The sequence below is a fragment of the Topomyia yanbarensis genome, chromosome 2, assembly GCF_030247195.1.
Source record: "Topomyia yanbarensis strain Yona2022 chromosome 2, ASM3024719v1, whole genome shotgun sequence".
NCBI classification, from domain to species: Eukaryota; Metazoa; Arthropoda; class Insecta; order Diptera; family Culicidae; genus Topomyia; species Topomyia yanbarensis.
In genome coordinates, this window is record NC_080671.1 from 440,127,893 (window position 1) to 440,149,855 (window position 21,963).

The 21,963-nt window shown below is 38.2% G+C and overlaps 3 protein-coding genes across 9 annotated transcripts in view; 2 read left to right on the plus strand and 1 right to left on the minus strand.

The window, feature by feature from the left end:
* The window catches only part of LOC131685589 (FERM, ARHGEF and pleckstrin domain-containing protein 2), a 261,738-nt gene that overhangs the window by 150,380 nt on the left and 89,395 nt on the right, over nt 1-21,963 (minus strand). The window lies entirely within an intron of this gene.
* LOC131685591 (seminal metalloprotease 1-like) lies at nt 5,143-6,443 on the plus strand. The gene is made up of 2 exons (XM_058969438.1): nt 5,143-5,457; nt 5,522-6,443. Exons 1-2 carry the CDS (start codon nt 5,151-5,153, stop codon nt 6,151-6,153), a joined length of 939 nt encoding a protein of 312 aa, XP_058825421.1. The 5' UTR covers nt 5,143-5,150; the 3' UTR covers nt 6,154-6,443.
* Nucleotides 10,977-12,091, plus strand: LOC131681036 (low choriolytic enzyme-like). The gene is made up of 2 exons (XM_058961741.1): nt 10,977-11,365; nt 11,430-12,091. Exons 1-2 carry the CDS (start codon nt 10,987-10,989, stop codon nt 12,089-12,091), a joined length of 1,041 nt encoding a protein of 346 aa, XP_058817724.1. The 5' UTR covers nt 10,977-10,986.

Consider the following 21,963-nt stretch of genomic DNA (forward strand, 5'->3'; position numbering starts at 1 on the left):
GGTAAAAAATGAGCTTCCAAACGATTGACGGAAAATTTGTTTGAAATTCTATAAACGTTTAGAAAAGCTGGTAATGAAAAGGGTTGCTGACTGCAGATGACGAAGAGCTCTAAAAGTAAGTTCCGCGAAAGGATTACCGATTATAGTAGATTATGGAACGAGTGAAGATGGTTGTTTTTCGTTGCGAGCTGTAAAACACATGTATTTCAAGTGATAGAGATGGTACTTTCATACCCAAGTAATAATTGAAGTTTTATAGCACGCTACCAGAGTAATCTATGTTTTATCAGTGGCAATAAATCTATCATAAAACCATAATTGTTACTAGAGTAGACAGACCAGTCGAAATAACCAGTCTATGAGAAGAATTTAATACAAGAATACTAAGTGCGCTGTGCGGTTAGAATCCAGTTTTTAGTGCCCCAAGCGATATCAGCATGAGTTCTGAGCATTTTGCACGGCAAAGCAAAGCATTTTGATTATGCGCAATACTAACCTAAGAGTTTTTGCAGCGTTTTCAAAAAAAAATGTGGCTTGAGATCTTTATTTTGTATAGCAAAACATTCCGAGAAAAAATTGCAGCGAATAATCTCTCCTTCGCAAAAAACAAACGCTGAACAAAAAGCTTTCAAAAAATTAATTTTTTTTATCAAAATCGTGAAGGTCTAGAGCGTTTGTATGTTGTGTTCGATTGCGTAGGCGTTTGTTTGTCGTGTAGAGGTTTGCATGTCGTGTGTGCTAGCGTGTCACTTCGCATGCATAAATTCGATTTTAAAACCCGGGTGTCCATTTACATATTCGCGTGTGTTCTTAGATGATCGCACGGACCGTGAATCTAGTACGTAATTTTCAGTGTGTGGTTAAGATGCTAGAATAGAGTGAGTTCTCTATCACTATTAGCTCTATCAATAGAGTTTCCGGTCATGTCGCCATGGAACGTATTGTCTAGTAGATTTTTTTTTCTGATTGGTCCAGCTGAGGGAATGGGACCTCGGTTGCTAGGGCCGAGAGGAAGAACTTTCGGGCGTAATTAATTCATGATCGCGGGAACATGAGCGTGTGTAGGCTCATTCTTGAGATTGCGTTTGTAAATTTATAAGTGCTAAAACGTTCACTTAGTCACCGAAGTGCAGACATGCACAAGAACGGAGCTGCACCGTGTGCTATTCCTGTGCACTGGCTCATAATGTATCGGAGCTAAGTTCATTGAGCTAGCAAGTAGCACGAGCTACTATGCTATAGCCCAGCTATAGCAAACTAGAAAAACCTGTTTTAATCCACCTAGCGGTGCAATTGTGCCTTTCTCATTTCTCTAAACTATGGCACGGAGGCTTTTTAAGTTCAACATAATCGTGGAAATGTCCATTACATTCTTAGTACACTTTGCACTTATACACAATGGCATGCCAGCCACGAACTTGATGAGCTACGTGTCGACGGTGAAACACTTGAAACAAAAAAATATCATACTCCATTAGCCTAATCAGCATTAGATTAATGTTATCTGCTTGCTAACTCATTTTGTCATGCGGGGCTGGGTATGTGAAGAGGGCGAAAGTCCCATGAACGAACGACTCCCCAGCTTAAATTGGTATGCTTTGTGATACAGTGGTGGTTTAAAGATGATGGGGTTGAAAGGGAGGGGTATGAGGGCTGGATGGGGTGGTGGTCTGAGGGGTGATTTAAGGAGATTTTTAAAGGAGGGGCGCGAACAGTAGAGGGGGGGGGTGTAACCCCTCTCCGTAAACCATCAACTACGCCCCTGTTAAAATCCAGAAACCCTAAACGAGTCGAAAAAAAAAATTGGCCGGGATTAGGTTGACGTTTTTCAGAGTGATTGCATAACCTTTCTATATGAGAAAGGCAAAAATGTGCCAAAATCCAAAAAAGTGAATCGTAGTCAAATTTTTTTTTCGAGTTTGCATCAAATCTCGACGTTTCATGCACCTTGAACACATTTAGCATCAAAAATAAAAATTCTATTTTTAATTTTTCCTATAGTTTATATGAGAAATTTCTGTGTGGCCGCACTCTGAAACCCGTAATTCCGGAACCAGAATTCCGATCGATCCAAAATTCAATAGCAGCCGATGGGAAGGTTGCACCTTTCATTTGAGACTAAGTTTGGGCAAATCGGTCCAGCCATCTCTGAGAAAAATGAGTTTAATGGCTTACTCTATTGCGTTCTAGCTCATCGGGCAGGCTTAACGTGCTTATTCATTGAGCTAAATTGTGCCAGCTTACCGAGCTAGCTCTTCGAATCCTACAGCTCGAGCACGAAGGATACCTAGCACGAGCGTTGTCAGTTCTTATTGCATTTGGTTCGTTCCAATCAGCCTCTCAGATCGTGTTAGACTCTCATGCTGTGCTTCATGCATCCCTGCCGGAGTGTTATCCTGTTAGCAAGATCGTAAGCGTAGGTATGCGTGGATGATCGCGAAGGGCTCAAACGTTTGTATGTTAACATGTTTGTCGCGTATGCTAGCGTGTATGAAACTTCGCTTGTATAAATTCGACTTAATAACCGTATGGCTATTCGCATATTTGCGTGTATTCTTGAGTAATCGCGCGCAGACCCTGAATCTGTTACTTAATTTGTAATGTATAGTTCAGATCCTAGAAGAGAATGTGTTCTCCCATATCACTACAGTTTCCGGTTAATACCAAAGAGGCATCCACGTAACATAACATCACCCTAATAACTGAATTAGAAGTAAAAAATCTCATCACGACAACTTACAGCAGTAAATATGAAAGGTTTTTAATTCAAACGAGCCTGATATATAATTTGGTCCCGAAAAAGTTTAAAAACAGAAAATGTATAATCCAGATCATTTTTAGATACCTTCATAGGAGGCAAATTGAGTTGAGCCAAATGCTAGGCGCAGATCACTCTAGGAATGCATAACAAATTAGCATCAAATTAGAAAAAATGCATTTAATTTCCATTTTTTCCATCAACTTTGCACTCTCTCGCAGAAAAGTTTGTTTAACAAACGTCCTACTACGCTGATCCACTTTGTTCAACGTTTTGTTGAATGTAGGGCTAATTGTTTTATAGGGTTTTGACGTCTTACACGTAGCGCAAAATACATCAAGAATTTGCATTTTTATGGAAAGAAATGCAGTTAATTTCGCTAATTTTTAAAAATGCACAAGTGATCTGCCTAGGGGCCAAAATGTGTACATCGAGCACTATATTTTTCATAACGGAAATTATTCGAGTAAATTGCGTTTCGACTTAGATAGAACGACTTGGCGGCTGCTAGACATTGAATTTCAAAATACCACCCAATTTGAGAGAACGGCTTAACCAACTAGTCGAGGCGGATAGCGGGACCTATAAAAGCTCATTTTTTTCTTTTATATTAGAAAAAATCGTAAAATTTACTCTCAAGCTCATGAAAATTTTCTAAATGAATTTTTTAGCACTCTCGTTCACTGGTTTCCTTTTGCCAACAAAATTGCATTTTTGGAGCCTGGGAAACTAGTTTGAAATGTTATTTTGTCTGTTCCCATTTTTTGGAAGATTTTTTGTTGTCCCAGGAGTACTTTCTGTTCCACTGAGGTTGAATCTTCGTACAAATCCGCACAAGTATTTTTTCGAACACTCGATCAAAAATCCGTACGGTCCTCCCAAATTCCGTACGGTTGGTCAGCTTAAGTATATCTAAGCTTTTGTGGCGCAGAAATTGATCCGATAAAACAGTGCGATCGAGCACTTCAATACAGCCAATTCTGAAAATGGAACGAGAGGCACCTCTTCGTTAACTTATTTTGCGGTGTGCATCATAACTTAAAATCCATCAGACCAATCGTTTCCAAATTTTGCACAGATCTTCACAATATTCCTCATGTAATGGCGGGAGCTCTTTATATTTTCTCGATTTTTGAATTTTTATTAGCAGTTTCATCCCAAAACACGATCATCGCAAAAAAATAGTTCACATATTATTGTAAAAATAGTAATAAATAATAATAATTTTGTAAAAAACTCTAATCAATGGTGTGAAGAAGAACTGCGCAAAAATTCAGAACGATTGCTCCAGGAGATTTTGAATTATGATGAACACCGCCATTTTTTGAGGCAAATTGAAAATTTAAAATAATGTTGTTCAAATGTTGCTTTATTGTATGGAAATTGACTGAATAGATAGACTAACACTTTCTGCATCGTCAAAAAAAAAAAAAATTTCTGAGGACGATATTTTTTCACCTCCACCCTTAACACCAAAGGCAGCGCTGTACATTCTGGAATCTAGAAAACGGCATCGTCATAGTAGGCGGGCCTCGCAGGTGGCACGAATTTATTTGCGCTGTTGGTAATTGGACTCACTATTAATATTATTACACATTGCTTCGAAACATGTGCCATATATTTAGGCATGAGAACAAATTTTAAAATGAATTTGGTACACTTTGCAAACGCTCTTACTTAACCCCTTCATGCCCAAGATGTTTAGAAACAACCACGTTTGTAAACAGGAATAACTATTAATTTATGCCAAACCTAGTAATACTAGTAAGTGGGACTGTTAGCTTTCATTTGAGTACCAAAAGTTATTAGTAAAATCCATAAAACTAGACTTACTGCATTTGGGTCTGTTTGGATTCCTGGAGCAGTGCTGCCATCGATTTTTAACTAACAATGAAAAATCAAATTTAGATATATCTTTATTGTTTTGAAACACTATTGAAAACTTCCATGTAATTAGACGAATTCTTAGAAGCTCAGGGCGAATGACCCATCGAGGTTGAAGCCCCAATAAACAATACAAAACAATTATTAGGAGCTTCGAATAATAAATATAGAGTTGCTTCTAGCACTGCGAGAGAAATATTTATAAGTATTGATGAAAACGAGTTTCCTATTTTCCAAATTTTTTGGAAAACACTAAACTTTTGAAAATTTGCATTGGTTTTGACGTTGCCGACAGCTACACTTCTGCTAATAATGCAACGGTTCACAGAGGTATCTGTGGTAAACTGACATCATTATATGGTGCAAGGGAAAGGTAAACCATGGGAATTCTATACGCCCTTGGAAAAGCTGGTGCTGAAAGGGTTAACTAACTCTCCACGACGAAGAGCTTCATAAGTAAGTTCCGCGCAAGAGTTACAGATTATAGTGGGTTATGAACTAAGTGAAGATGGTTGTCGTTCGTTGGATAATTTCGTTGATTTTAGTAGTTACCAGTTTGGTTGGCGGTAGGCATGACCGACCACCGGTTGCGCGGTATGGAAGCGACGATCCGTATGATAAGGAGGAGGCAATCAGAGTTGCGATGCAGATCGACGAATTGGACGAGGAGGATGAGCAGAATCCTTGGGAGTTGAGTGGTTTATTCGAAGGTGACATACGGATGGATCCATCGAACGGTCGCAGTGCGATGGTTGATGAGACCAAACGATGGCCCAAAGGGATCGTTCCGTGCTACATTGCAGAAAATAACTTCTGTGTGTTTGTGGATTTTTGTAAAATATAAAGATAATAACAAACTCATTGTTTTTTTCGTTCTAGCGGATAAAGAGAAGAAAGTGATCCGGAAGGCCATCAAGATCATTTCAAAGAAAACTTGCATCAAATTCCGTCGGTATCGCGAAGGCGATACGAACTGGGTGGTATTCCGATCCAACAGTAGCGGATGCTGGTCCAATGTGGGTATGCATCCTGGTGGTCAAATAGTTAATCTACACTCACCAGGTTGCGTACGGCTCACCACTGTGATTCATGAACTACTTCACGCATTAGGATTTTGGCACCAGCAGAGTTCCTCCAATCGTGATGACTATGTGCGCATTTTGTGGAAAAATATCATACCTAAAAGAAAGATTAGCTTCAAAAAGTACAACTCGAGCCTTATCACAGACTTCGGGATCGAGTACGACTACGATAGTATCATGCACTACAGTGCGAAGGCGTTCTCGAAGAACAGGAAACCGACGATTAAGCCACTGCAACCGAACGTAGTTCTTGGAAAGCGAAAGGGCCTTAGTAAGAAGGATATCGCCAAGATTCAGCGCATGTATGAAAGTCAATGTTCGGAGCGCGAGAGTAACACAAGCAGCATCGAACAGGATCTGTCGAACAGTTTAGTTCGATGCTCGCTATTTTCGGCTAGACTGGAAAGTTTCCTTCATAGATTACAGTAAAGAACCAATCGTGTTACAGTGTTGGGATTTTTCTAATCTGCTATATGACAGGCATATATGTAAGCTTAGCAGAGCCAACGAGTCTTTTTTAAATCTTCAGTGAATAAAAAAATAAATAGTCTGTTAGTTTCAAGGCACAGTTTTTTAAGTGAAGATTCGTTTGATGGAGCCGGGGGTGATCGTTTTCCGCCTTTTTGCATCTGGGTCAAGATTCTTGGGATTTCCTACATTCCATCAAAGCTCAATTTTTTACTGTCTGTTTCGCCAATGGATACTTCTACTATGATCAGGATTTTGTAAAAAGCTTAGCTACCGACTGTCAAGAATCATTTCACTGCACAAAACTATGACTGGATCCTGCAGATGGACAATGATCCTAAACTTTGTGACCAGTACTGTACAGGTTAAATTAAAATTAAAAATTGAAATCGTTATACTGGTTAAACCTCGCAGCAATTATTGACGCTGGTGGTAGTTGGACTTACTACTGATACTAAAGCGCGTTGCTACGGAACGTATAAAATTAATTAGGGCATAAATAAAATTTTAAAATGAATTTAGTACACTGCACGCTGCAAACGCTAATAGCTTAACCCTTTCATGCCCGACTTGTTTATAAAAAAACAGGTTTGTAAACAACTTTAACTTTTGGTTAAAGAAAAAACTAGTAACTAGTGGGACTATTATATTACATGTGAAAATTAACAGTTAATATTTAATATTATTCATACAACTAGAGTTCTTGCAATTAGTCTGATTGAAATCCGCTGGAACAGTGCTGCCATCGATAATTTTACCTATGAAAAATGCGATTTAGAAATAAATTCGTTGCCTTGAAATAATATGGCCAACCTACAAAACATATCAATGTAGACCATCTTCGACTAACTATTCCATGTAATTTAAGTTGGACTTTTATTTTTTGATTCTCGGGTTTCAATAACAAAACATTTATTTTGCATCAAAGTCAACGCTTCAAAGGGAGTATCCCTTCATCTTCAGGACAAAACGACTACATCTACTGTCCTGAAGGTGAAGGGATACTCCCTTTGAAACGTTGACTTTCACGCAAAATAAATGTTTTGCGATTGAAACCCGAGACCAAAAAGCCATATTTGAATCTACAAACAGAGGGGTCGTTCCCGTCCTTAGTAAACTTTTTTTTTCGAGAGTTGTCCTACTGGAGCTGTAGAGCTAGGTTCTCGGAAGGGCTCCCCGTCAGAATCACATACTACAATTTGCATACGAGACAGACAATGTCGCCCACTAAAACACTGCTTTAGGCCAATTGTAGCGGGCCGTGATTCTGAATGTGATATTCATTGTACGGTCCAGGTATGTGCGGGCGTAGGGACTCGCGATCGCGTGTATCATCGCGAAGGGCTCGAACATTTGTACGTTAACGTGCTCGATCGCGTGTGCGTTCGTATGTCGCGTGTGCTAACGTGTATAAACTTCGCGTGTATAAATTCTATTTCATAACCGTGTGCCTTTCGCATATTCGCGTGTGTTCTAGAACGATCGCGCGCGCGGACCGTGAATCTGATATTTAATTTTTTGTGTACGGTTCAGATTCCAGAAGAAAGTGGGTTCTTCCATATTATTAGAGTTCCCAATCATGTCGCCGTAGAACGCGTGGTCTAGTGGATATGAGCTTTATTTTTTTTTTGATTGGTCCAACTGAATGTATGGACCTAAATTGCTAGAATGAAGGCTAGAGATTTCCGGACGTGACCGATTCATGAACGCGCGCGTTTTCGGGTTCGCGTTCACCGTTTTTTCTTCGCCGAGAATTTTGATGTGACACATCTCTGCAGTTAGTCTGCTCCCCTAGTTTTCGCTACTTTCCAGTATCCGGGTGTTGGCGAAATCGAAGATGTGTCCTTCTTGCAGTGTGTGCAGGGCTAAACCAGTTTTCGCCTCTTTTTTCTTCGTGTAGTTCTTGTTCTCACGTTTCCAGCCTTCTTCCCGTTTGTCCTATGTACGTTTTGCCATCGCCTGTTCCACAAGGAATCGAACACACCAAATCATCTGTTTCTGTTTTTTTATTTTGTCTTTTGGATTGAAAGCATGTTTTGTGTCGTATTTTCTTAGAATATTCTCTAGTTCTTCACTTAGTCCCGGGACGTACGGCGCTTCGCTAGAAGTTTTTGTATATGGTTTTCCGAAGTGTGTCTTCTTATTAAAAAACTGACACGGTATTCATATGTGCACGGCGTGGTTTGAGATTTGATAACGCATTGTATTTCTTATGAGAAGGCACAGAGCTTTAGACCGATCAGTCTGACTTCCTTACTTCTCAAATTAGTGGAACGTTTAATCGACCACTACATTCGGGATTTTAGGTTGGGTGAGCACCCGCTGCATGTAATGCAACATGCATATCAGCGTCTACTACTACCCTGTCGCAAAAAAAAAACTTGCATTGAACAGATTTTTTCGCAATAGCAATCAAGTTTCTTGATATTTAAGGTGCTTTTGGTAACGTGTCTTTCGAGTCCATTTTGGAGGCAGCACAAAGTCATGGTGTTCATATATCATGAACTGGATACACGCAATGCTTAGCAACCGACATCTGTGCTCAAGCAGAAATAAACAGTGTCTGCGGATGCCCTCAATGTGGTGTCCTGTCACCACTTCTATGAAACCTTGTCGCCGATGGCTTGTGATATTCCTCGACGAAGCATCGATACTGGTGATGCAAGTAAGGATTGCGGAATAGAAGACGTGCTAGCTGGTGAAAACGACGGCGAGCGGTGCGTCGGTTGTCAACGAGGCTAGACAACACGTCATGCTTCAGTGGCAATCGAATAATGTATCAACTCTCAGCGTTGCTGGTTACCGTGCGGCGGATGTTCTTCGCAGGCAGCTTCTTCGATGGAATAGCACTGAGTGGTGCTGTCTTCTTCGTTTGACAAAACCTTTCCCTAGGGCGACACACTTAGCTGACGGTGTCAATATTTGCAACGACTAGAATACTTAGTTAAAAGCGGAATGTCCTTCCCGACACTACCCAGTCAAGAACGGAATTCACGAGTATCGGTAGGTTTTTGTCAATCAAACTTTGAAAAAAGGCAGAAAATTGATAAGATTTTGAATTATAAAAATAAAATTATTTTTCTTTTTGAAGTTCAATTTGTATAAAATGCAGAAAAAATATTCGGCTAAGCTTCCGGTATGCTCCCTACAGTTTTCAGATAGACGATAGTCCAAGAAAAGGGCACCACAGCAGCACGGAACAATCGTATATTTTTAGCGAACCCCGACCGTATGATATGCTTCAAAATGTCTGCCACCTCTTCCCGTCCAATTACCGTAAAAAACTTCGGCCACGTTTAATGGTTTTGCTAATTCGGTGTGCGAGTAGCCCAGTGGGATTTTTTTAGATTTTTTTTATTTAGATGCGTTGCTTCTCATGCTCGGATGCCATTTTGAAAACCACGATGCGTTGTGTTGGGATTCAATCCTCAATAATAACAAGGAAGGAAGGAAGGAAGTGTTGATGATTCACCTGCTTAACGGAGAATCGACATTATACGCTTTAGGGTTCTCCCTAAGCGAGCTAGCTTAGGGCCCCATTAGTATATTTTGTTATCTGTTGGTTCAGTTAGCACCGAGAATAAGGTTACTCAAAGAAGAACATAAACTCTTGATCTATTTAAGTTTGATGTTGTGCGCCTACTCCGGGTTGCTACCCTGTTATTCATCGGGCTAGCGGAAATTGCATAGAGAAACAATAAATGATATTATCTGGGTGTCATCAAATCATCCTCCAATGTACAACTACCGGTATTCCCAAGTTGGATTAAAATGTGGCGTGTTCTACTCGTCAGTGACTGACACTAACTTGCTACCAGTTAGGCGATATATCCAAACTAACATCAAAATCGGTGCCAGTTAAAAATTTGGATGCGTTGCTGGCTGGAACCGTGTGACGTCTCGATTAGCCAACTACAGAAGCTCTGGGTCACTGACGAATATAGTGAAACGAACTGTCTTTTGGCATAAGAGCCAAACACCTGCGAGTATGCAACATTTTTCCACAGGACTTAAAATAGAAAAGTTGGATTTGAATGTTTCGCTATTCACTCGTCAGTAACTGAAAGCAACTTTCTGCCAGTTAGACGATATATCCAAATTAACAAATTGAGCCATGTGCCCTCCTATGCAAATAGGTTTATACCTTTTTTTCCTTTGGGAAAAAAATTTTGCATAATCCTAAGTAGTTTATTGACCAATATCGGCGCTGACCTTCATAACGTACCTAAAATGCAATTTATGAATACCGTAACGGCGAATAAAGAGAAAATCGACCATATTTGAGAGCAAATTTATTTTTACAGATAACAATCCAGCAAAAGGAAAAGCACCAAAAATTACGAAGAACATAATTATGAATAGCAAAACAAACTATGACTAGAACTAACAAACTATCCATTGTTTTTGCTACGTGAATTTCGAAATAATTTGAGCGGCCCTAAATAACCATTAACTACCAAAAAGCTTATTTTGTATGACGAACGTATGTACTTTCTTATTATTCTATTACTAGAAAGTGAAACAAACAGGTTTATTGCGTATAGAGAAGAATGGTAAGAATAATTTCTATAACAAAACTTCGAAAGTCAAAAAGATGCAAGAAATAAAGAAGTGAGTCCTGTTTCTTCGCTTCTTACGACATGGGAGCAGTAACCCAGTGGATCAATTCTCGGTTAGAAGGTAAACATTGACTCTCTTCTACCACTGCAGGAGATACATTAACTTTGATAAAAAAAAAAACATGTTTTTGAGTTTATATTCGTGAAGGGGAATGAAAGGGTTAACTGATTGTACATGGTGAACAGCTCTATAAGTAAGTTCCACGCAAGGGTCACATTTTATAGTGGATTAGCCGGCCGAGTAAAGATGGTTGTCTTTCGCTGGGTAATTCCGTTGATTTTAGCAGTTGCCAGTTCGGTTGACAGTAGGCATGACCGACCTCCGGTTGCGCAACATGGAAGCAACAACCCGTATGATGAGGAGGAGGCAAACAAGATTGCGATGCTGATCAACGAACTGGATGAGGATGACGAACAGAATCTCTGGGAGTGGAGCGGTTTATTCGAAGGTGACATACTGCTGGATCCATCGAACGGTCGCAATGTGATACTTGATGAGACCAAACGATGGCCCAAAGGGATCGTTCCGGTCTACATTGCAGAGAATAACTTCGGTATTTTTGTGTAATTGTGCGCGAAATACCAAGATAATAAATTCATTGTTTTTTGTCATTCTAGCGGATAAAGGGAAGCAAGTGATCCGGGAGGCCCTGAAGGTCATTTCAAAGAAAACTTGTATCAAGTTCCGTCGATATCGCGAAGAGGATACCAGTTGGGTGGTATTCCGATCCAATGCTAGCGGATGCTGGTCCAGTGTGGGTATGTATCCTGGTGGTCAAACGGTTAACCTACAAAAACCAAGTTGCGTACGACGCAACATTGTGATACATGAGGTACTTCACGCGCTAGGATTTTGGCATCAACAAAGTGCTTCAAATCGTGATGACTATGTGCGCATCTTGTGGGAAAACATCATACCTAAACATAAGAAAAACTTTAAAAGGTACAACACTAGCATAATCACAGACTTCGGGATCGAGTACGACTACGATAGTATCATGCACTACAGTGCCAAGGCGTTCTCGAACAACAAAAAACCGACGATTGAGCCACTGCAACCGGACGTGGTACTTGGAAAGCGGAAGGGCCTCAGTAAGAAGGATATCGCCAAGGTTCAGCACATGTACCAAAGTCGATGTTCGGAGCGCAAGAATCATGAAACGAATGACGAGAGTCACACGAGTAGTAGCGAACAGGATCCGTCCAACAGTTTGGTTCGATGCTCGTTATTTTCGGCTAGACTGGAAAGTTTCCGTCGTAGATCACAACAAAGATATTAAATTTTTCGAACCAACCGTATTACGGTGTTGGCTTTTTTAATCTGTTTATTTGACAAACATTGAGATGAGCTTAACTGATCCGTTGAGACGTTTATAAATTTTCAGTGAATAAGTAAATATAGGTAGTAGTCTCTTAGTTTCAGGGCTCACATATTTTCAGCAGAGATATGTCGGCTGGGGAATTATTTTGGTTACTACACGTTGTCTGTCTTCTTTGTTTGTTTTTGGTCTTGTGTGATTGTGTGGTAAACGCATTGTTTGTGTTATTTGTTTACTCGTAAATTTATGATAAAACTCATTTCTTCAGTTCAAGTTCTTTTCTGGACCTGAATTTTAAACTACAACTAGTAGAAAATAAGCAACTAGGGAACAACTAGAACGTAAATACAAAAAAAATCTTGAAAAATATCTTGTATGGCAAGCTGTTTGTTATTGTGAGTTGAAATCTCAGACATTCATAACAACAGGCACCATAAACGGTGAAAGAAGCGTCTCAAAAACACAATTATAGCATTTTTTTTTTTGAAAAGCCATGCAACTAAAATGATGTTATGGCCAGATTTAGCCAACTGTAATTACGCTACGAACAAAATCTTATTGTTTATGTTCCTAACTAGAGAATCTTGATTGACACCCTTCGACATAAGTTTGACCGTACCAACCAGTAACGCGGGTGACGTCGTGTAAACAGTCGAATACGAATTGCCATAGCTAAATTGAATACATGCAGTAAATTATACAAAACCACTGTGGCACTCTGTTTTCGATCAAAAATTAGAAGTTTTGGGTAAGTATGGGCAAGGTTGTTTGAATCTGTCATCGTTACGCCTTTTACTCCTCATGCGTTAGCCGCTGATTTATCCTACTTTCCGGTTAAGATATCGACGATTTATAAGTGTCTCAGAACATTACAAATTCAACACTCAATAACAGTAAATATAAATGCGAATTCCTCTCGCCAGTAATTCGTTTTGCCATAGCCTTAAATTTAAAATCTTCAGAATCCTTGTTTGATCCTCCATATTAACAAATCCGGCTCAGATCGGATTTCTCAAATTATAAATTTTCTGGTTCGGGTCGGGCTAGGGTTTTACCAAATTTTCATTCTCGCGTACGGGTCGGGTTTTACAATTTTAAAATGTTCGTGTCGGCTTCGGGGTTTTCAAATTTTATAATATCGGGCTCGTGTCGGGTTCGGGTTTTTCAATTTTCAAGCTCTCGGCTTCGGGTCAGGTTCGGGTTCGAAAAAATAGAAACCATCTCTCATACATTGGCAATGATAACAAACTCATATACGGCATATGTTGTTATCGATTCGTCTTAAAGAATCTGAGAATTTGAGTGGAGAGAGAGCTATAGAGGAAATTCGCGCTAAATCGTATTCAGAGTTGGCAGCATCCTCTCAGATTTTAATGAATCTTTCTGTACATGAGAACTTTGTCACAAAAAGCCACTTTCCATACTTTGTTTTTTCCAAAAATGATCTAGACTGACTTTTGAAAAGGGTCAAATTTTTTAACCAATTTTTTTCACATAGCTATAGTCTAAAAATGCCAAATCCTACAAAACATTTTTGAAGGAGTGAATTAGTCAAATTTTTGAATAAAAATATTGAAAAAAATCTTCATCGACCCCTACACTGAAAAAAATCGATTTTAAAAATTTAAAGTCGATTTACAAAAATACTCCATCTTTGATTTGGATGAACTTTTATGCCAAGATTGGTAATTATGTTCCCTACCTAACGCCAAAAATTCAAGTTGGGCACATTTAAGGAAAAAAGTTATTTGAAAAAAAATTTCCTTATCCAAACTGATTTTTTTACCGAAAACTAAACCAATGAAAGTCATAATCATCTCAGAATCCAATTTCACAACTGCTAGTTGCCTGATAAAGGCAAAAAGTATCAGTAACGAATTTGGTGTATATTCATAACAAACTTGAATGAGGGAAAAGATAAGCCAATTAACATCATCGATATATGCGAGATTTAACTAAATACCACTTGGCCGTGTACGAAGAAGTATCTTGTCTACGTACCCGCCCGGAAAGTAGAGATTGATGGTGTAGTCTCCAACAGGGGCCTTAATTGCGAAGTATGGGGTTCGCTCCTTCAAGAACCCTTTGATTCGGCCAGTGAAAATTCTGGAGCGCAAGCAATTGCGTTAAAAAAATCAAGGAGTGTATGAAAACAATTTCCATCAGCCTTATTTCGAACCTTTCGCCGGATCTGCTCTTCCCAACTTGTTCCTAACTCATGAACTTGGAGTTATTTAAAAACATTTTTGATTGACGGATTTTGATGTAAACGGCCTATGGATTGTTTGAAAAATTATTGTTCCGATTGGTGTTGAAAGCTAACAAACGACACCAGTTGTGCCCGCTAGCTAATACCAACTAATTCAATCAACATTTAATCACGTTAATCGAAGGATGCGTCTGAACAATGTGATGATCCAAATAATGAAGTTGGTAAAAGTTCAGAGAAAAAATATTTTCAGCGAGTGCCAACTAGAACCAAAATATAATTTGGACGTAACTTTTTCCCTTAAAAGCAAAATAGCAGCAATTCACATTAATTATAAAACCCTTGTTGCATACCCATCCTACCGGAATTGATTAAAGGGAACCGAAGTTCGCATCGTGTGCCCAACGAGGTGTACTCTCGCGTGGCGATAATAATTTTAATCAGAGCCCATTCCCTTCTCCCCCCCCTCCTCCGCCAGGCAAAAGCTGTCAGAGGCTACCCGACAGCATCCATCATCGTTATCATTTATGCATGATGGGAGATTCATTGCTCATCTGCTTGCCATTGTCCACAACTCATTCGACGGTAGGATGAGTTGTGAGCATACATAGATGCACAGTAGTTTAGAATGCTTTACTCGTTCATATTTCATTAACTGCAAATTAAATGGGACACGGTAATAATTGATGTGTATGGATATAAGAATGAAAAGCAGTTGGATATTAAAGATGTTCGCTTTAAGGGACCACCCTACCCAAGGTATGGAAGGTTCTCTTATTTATTACAAATGACCAACACGACAGTCCCTACAGATACATGATTGATCCTGTGGGAAATAACAATGTTAAAATATGAAAATGGCGAATGTACAGACGGTTTTCCACCTACACTCGTGAATTATCTTCTGAAAGACAATATACAAATTTGATATTAATTAAAAGGCTTCAGTTAAGTACGTGAACCTTTATAAAGGTATAATTTGTCAAAATTAAGCAATAAATAACCTAATTGAACATTCTTTATGTTGCGGAATCTATTGGAAATGATAATTAATTTGCAAAATATTTTACGGCGCCGGTGGTTGAGTGGTAAGTGTGATCGCTTCCCATTCCAGTGGATCTGGGTTCAATTCTGACAAATCTGTGGTTACGTCTTCCTCTCGAAAGTAAAAAAAACATTGAACCGGAGGTCCATGTGTTGATAGACCAATATCTAGAATCCAGATGGTGGAGTCACTTCTCTGGTCTCGCTGATCGGAATTCAGTGCGAGCAAAGCCCGGCGGGAAATAAACAGATATATCGTACTTCATCACTGTGCGTATGTTGTTTTAATGTTTTTAATATGCTTGCTTACTTTCAATATTATGGAATTCACTCCAAAACAATTTATTCTCCAGTGAATCTCGTCGATGCAAGGGACATTTATTTCGGACTTTCACATAGAGAATTTTGAAACTTCGCTTTTGAATATGGAGTACGCGTCGAAGTCAAATTAATAAAAATGTCAAATGTGGATTGAAACCGACAAGATACTGATGGCGATGAAGATGGTCCCAACTCGTATCCCCACAAAGATGTGAGCTGAACGAGCTGAAACTAAGGCGCTTTACGTATCAGCAAACAAGGTCGAGATCGATGGCGTGGTTTCCGATTCTAGATATCTGGAAGATAATTAATATTTTGACTCATGACCAAACCAGATAATAAAAAAAAAACGGAATGGTTCAATTTGCAGACATAGCCTTTCCTTCAAAATAACGTAACACGTTTTATAAGAATCTCTGAAGTAATTTTATTTCCATTTAATTGCTTATTTCCTGGCATATGTGTACAAAAATGACCATCTGCTATCAACAGAAACACCTTGCTTCTTAGTATACCTATTATTTAAGAGAATAATCTGTTTGGTGGGAATTTTCAGATAAAGCATTTTCTTGGACAACGTGGAAAAATTCACGTATTCAGTTTGATTATTCTATCAATGCTAAATAAATAGCACTTTCTTCCAATTTGACATGATTGAATGTCATATAAGCATGAGAAAACTGTTACAAGTCTGTAATCAAGTGATAGACTCGTCACACACAATGTTCTCAATGAATGATGATTCCTTGACAAGTCTGTTGTAATTAAAGAACAAAACAGACGCCTTAATCTAATGAGAGATAAAGTGCTGTTACTTCTATTATTCTGGCGGTGCAAAAAATGGGGTAATGCACTTCGGTTCAATACAGTGACTGTTGATTTTTGGTATAGCCATGCCAGTTCTTCTATTGGTGAGATGGAACAATTTTTGACAATAAATTTGGATCTTAAGGTTTTGGAAGATACCTATATGCAGTTCCATCATGCTCAATATGAGGAATTGTTAACTTCAATTTTGGCATGCTATCGGCTGAAGTTTTGGAGACATTATTTCACCTTTATTAAGGAATAATAAACAGTTTCGAAACATCATACAATTTAAGTTCTTCAGTCGTCAAATAGATTAAAATGTATTGATAACATTCAACAGTTCAGATTAAAAACCTGTAACACGATTTTATTTTTTCTTTCATATTCTGTTATGATGTGCTTCCGATAAGTTAATTGCAAAAATCATGTCAAAATCATTTTGTCCTAGCTGCGGCAACAGTAGCAACGTGTGAATAGCTAGGACAAAATCGATATCGTTGAGGAGCGTTTACGATCACTAAGCTGAAGGACAGTGCAAAAATGGCTTCCCCTGACAAAGATTCGATTCAAGGGGAAATTGATGTCGAAATAAATCCTTAGCCGAAATTATACGCATGCTTCTCGATCGGCCCAATTGTTTTTGGAATTTTGATTGTAGAGGTTTTAACCTTATGGCCATTAGCCTCTTCAGGTTTGAAAAATCCATTTTGGAAACATTTCTAACCATATGTGTGGAGCTGGCATTCGAACCCAGCTGCGTACAAGGCAATCGATCTACCAACTACGCTATTGCCGCTCCTGGAACAATTGTGGTTTTCTTCCGAACCCAAAACTAAACGTTTCAAAACCTTTTGTAGATTTCTAGAGTCCTGACGAAACGATATTTGACAGTAACAGCAAAAACGCCAATTCGCCCTGATAAGCTAAGGGTGGTGGTAAATGATCTGAAGCAGGCAAATGATATTGCTGGCTACGTGTCTTTTATGAGGGAGTTTGAATTCTACGTACCAACAAACAACGTCGAGATCGATGGTGTGATTTACAATTTGAGTTTGAACTGCACGGATCTGCTGAAACGCGAGGTTAACTGTTTTAAAGACACCATGCTCAGCCAATCAAGATATTGGACTGCAAACGATATCATTCAACTTCAGTCGCAGCTGACCGGAAGATGACCTATGTATACTCTGACTCACATAAAGTGACCTTCGGTAGGTTTTCTTTACCTAACTACCTTCTGTTTGACTATGTTCGTCTAACTGATTGCCTTTTTGTGGGGAGGGCCATAAACTGCAATCATTATTAACAATTTGGACATGCAGACGCTAATTGTATCATCAAGGGTCGCTGTAAAAAATACGACAGAAATCATGGGGGTGATTCATGTGGAAGAGATGTTTGTAAAAATTTCTACTTTGGGTCCACAAGATCTCTCAACATACCTCACGTGCAAAAAGTGCGAGGACAAACTAAAGAATTCTCTTCCGGGATACTCTGAGCGACCTTTTGTAGAAATGCTACACAATCGAACACTATGGATATTTATACTAACTTGTCTACTAACGAATGAGATTATGTGACCTCCAGGAACGCATGTCCTTTGCTGTGTTTAGAAACAATAGAAAGAGGAGGAACATTTTCTCTCTTAAGTTTTATTGCAAAGATATAGGGTTGTTTTCTCGAACAACTTTCAGGTACAGAACAGTATTGTGATCGCCCGATACGAGTCGCGGTAGGATGCGTGTTTTCCTGGTTTTGAGATAACGATGGCCTCCACTTGCCTCCAGTCATGAACATGTAGAATGAACTTAACTTACGCCTTTTCGCAGTAACAGCTCGAGGAAGTACTAGTGCAGAACCGAAACATAATGTCTCGGAAATCTGAGCTTGAAGTTCGTAGCATATCCGGGGACATTTAAGACTCCAATGTTTCTATTTTTCAGCCGAAGAATAAATCCCTGCGGCGGATTAATAAAATTCTTTAATGATGTGGACCGGTTTTTGACAGCTTTTAATATTTCTGACTCTCTTAAAAGCCTCCTTGTAATCTCTCTTCCGGTAGCCCAAACTTTTTTGATGCAGTGTTAAATGGTCCCTTCCTACAGCGATTGTACTTTAGGATGGCTAAATTATCAAACGTGGTCGCGGATTTGAGGTCTTGGAAGAGCCTCCACGATATCCGATAAAATCAAGTCCACACAAGAGCCTACTCTGAAAGAAGCGTGCGGGTTTCTGGCTGGATTGGTGTTCAATACTACAAACGCGTAATAGACGCGAACTCCCGCGGACGGTCTCATAACTCATGGTGGGACAAGGAGTTCTCAAACGTGTATGCGGAGAAGGCCTGAAGCATACAACGAATTATTGTCGAAACAACTGACGATGAAGAGTTCGATGGAGGCCAAGTAAAACGCAATTATTGACGCCACCTCGTCGGCGACATATCAAGCGAAACATCGATGAGAACTTTTTGGACAACTGTCCCACGTATGCGAAACCGGAACAGTACTAACGAAAACGTGAAATATTACAATTGGAATATTCAAATACGTAAAGAAATTCTGCCCGAGCTCTGTGCCGGCATAGAAGACTTATCTCTTGTCATGAAACAATAATACCCCGGGGTCAGACAGAATGAAATTCAATTTGTCGACGAACCTACCTGATTCAGCGAAAAGACGTAAGATGAATTCATTCTACAAGTTCATAACAGGAGGCAAGTGGAGGCCATCGCGATCTCAAAACCAGGAAAATCTGCCACCACAACCACAACTCGTATCGGGCGATCACAATGATGGCCTGTACCTGAAAGTAATCCTATTTCGCCTCGAAAATTGGATCGAAGCTAATAGCTCACTGTCAGATACACAATCTTCTACTCAACCTTCCTCCACTTTCAAAATATTTTTTTTTTAAATTGTGATCCCCTAAATTTGAGAAATTTGAAATGTAAAATAAAGAAATTGGCATCGACAAGCTAACGCAAACGTGCCTTATCGAATGAACGAACTGATTCTCAAAAAATCATCTTCCGATACGCTTAAAGAAGTAATTCAACGGAGAAAATACTGAATTCTTTTGACATGCAAAATGCAGTGTGATATTTATACATAACTAACTGAACCCGCCGCGCGTTGCTGCGACTTTCAACGAAAGAAAAGTAAAACACAATTTGTTTGGAAGCGCCATCTGGTGGGCAGATATTCCCCAACTAATAGCACACAAACACGCTCCATAACAAATGTCTACTACGTATACATTTTCACGGCATTCGGTTAAGCCGTTTGGGAGTCCATAAATCATATACATACAAACATTGACTTTTGTATATATATACTAGCTAATACCCATCGCGCGTTGCTGCGACACTCTGCGAAATAGGAGGAAAACACAATTTGTTCCAAAGCGCCATCTGGCGGGCAGATAATCTCCAACTAATGGCATACAAACACGCCCCATACCAAATACCTACTGTGTGCAAATTTTTACGAAAATCGGTTAAGCCGTTTAGGAGTCTATAAATCATATACATATATATATATATATATATATATATATATATATATATATATATATATATATATATATATATATATATATATATATATATATATATATATATATATATATATATATATATATATATATATATATATATATATATATATATATATATATATATATATATATATATATATATATATATATATATATATATATATATATATATATATATATATATATATATATATATATATATATATATATATATATATATATATATATATATATATATATATATATATATATATATATATATATATATATATATATATATATATATATATATATATATATATATATATATATATATATATATATATATATATATATATATATATATATATATATATATATATATATATATATATATATATATATATATATATATATATATATATAGATAGATAGATAGATAGATAGATAGATAGATAGATATATAGAATACTAGCTAATACCCATCGCGCGTTGCTGCGATTTTCAAGGAAATAGGAGGAAAACACAATTTGTTCCAAAGCGATATCTGACGGGCAGGTAATTTCCAACCAATATCACACAAACACGCTCCATAACAAATACCTACTGTGTATAAATTTTTACGGAAATCGGCTGAGCCGTTTGGGAGTCTATAAATCATATACATACAAACATTGACTTTTATATATATATAGATAGATAGATAGATAGATAGAATAGATAGATAGATGGGTCATTCCACGCGAAGTGATCAAAAAAAGATGCAAACTTGAAATCGACCTTCACGGATTTGAACCAAATTTGGAGGAATTGTTCATCTAGGACCAATATATAAAAACCCAAATTTTTGTGTCAATTGAACCACCCCTCCGGTCATGGGAGCACCCCCCGTTTTGGCAAATTGCCAAAACCCTTGATTTTCTTTTGATCATATCTCCGGTTCTATTTACTCTAGAATCAAACCGCAAGTTGGCTTTTGAAGAAAATTATTCAAGGAGTCTACAAAAAATATTATTTTTTGTCGGCAGTGCTGCCAACTATGTGATTTTTCCAGTTAAATATTAAAAGTTAATTTTTCTCTCAATACATATATTTTAATTTTGAAAATTTTAATGCCATCGCGTTCATCAGACATTTTTACATAAAAACACTTATAATCCCAATATGTCTCAAATAAAAATCCATTTTTATTGGCCAAAATTGATCATTTCTCGTCTACTTCACGAAAAATTATGTTTGAACTCAGAATACTCAAGTTGGTTTTTTTAGTGTTGCGCGCATGTGATTTTATATGGGAAATTGCGGTTTTTTCTCTTCAAAACGGTGTATCTCAGGATGCGCTCATATTATATTGGGAAGATAAGTGTTTTTTTTATGTTAAACTGTCTGAGAAACGCGATGGCATTAAAATTTTCAAAATTAAAATATATGTATTGAGAGAAAAATTAATTCTTAATATTCAACTGAAAAAATCGCATAGTTGGCAGCACTTCCGGAAAAATAATATTTTTTATAGACTGCTTGAACAGTTTTCTTCAAAAGCCATCTTGCGGTTTGATTCTAGAGTAAATAGAAGATATGATCAAACGAAAATCAAGGGTTTTGGTAATTTGTCAAAACGGGGGGTGCTCCCATGACCCGAGGGGTGGTTCAATTGTCACAAAAACTTGGGTTTTTATATATTGGCCCTAGATGAACAATTCCTCCAAATTTAGTTCAAGCCGTGAAGGTCGATTACACGTGCCTTGATCACTTCGCATGGAATGACCCATATAGATAGTTAGATAGATATATAGATAGAACAAATCACCGTTACAACAAATAATCCAACCAAGTATTCTTAAAGTGCCGGCCTTGGTGTACTGTTCTGTAGCAGAGACCCCGTTGCGTTCAAATAACTAACTACAAATGA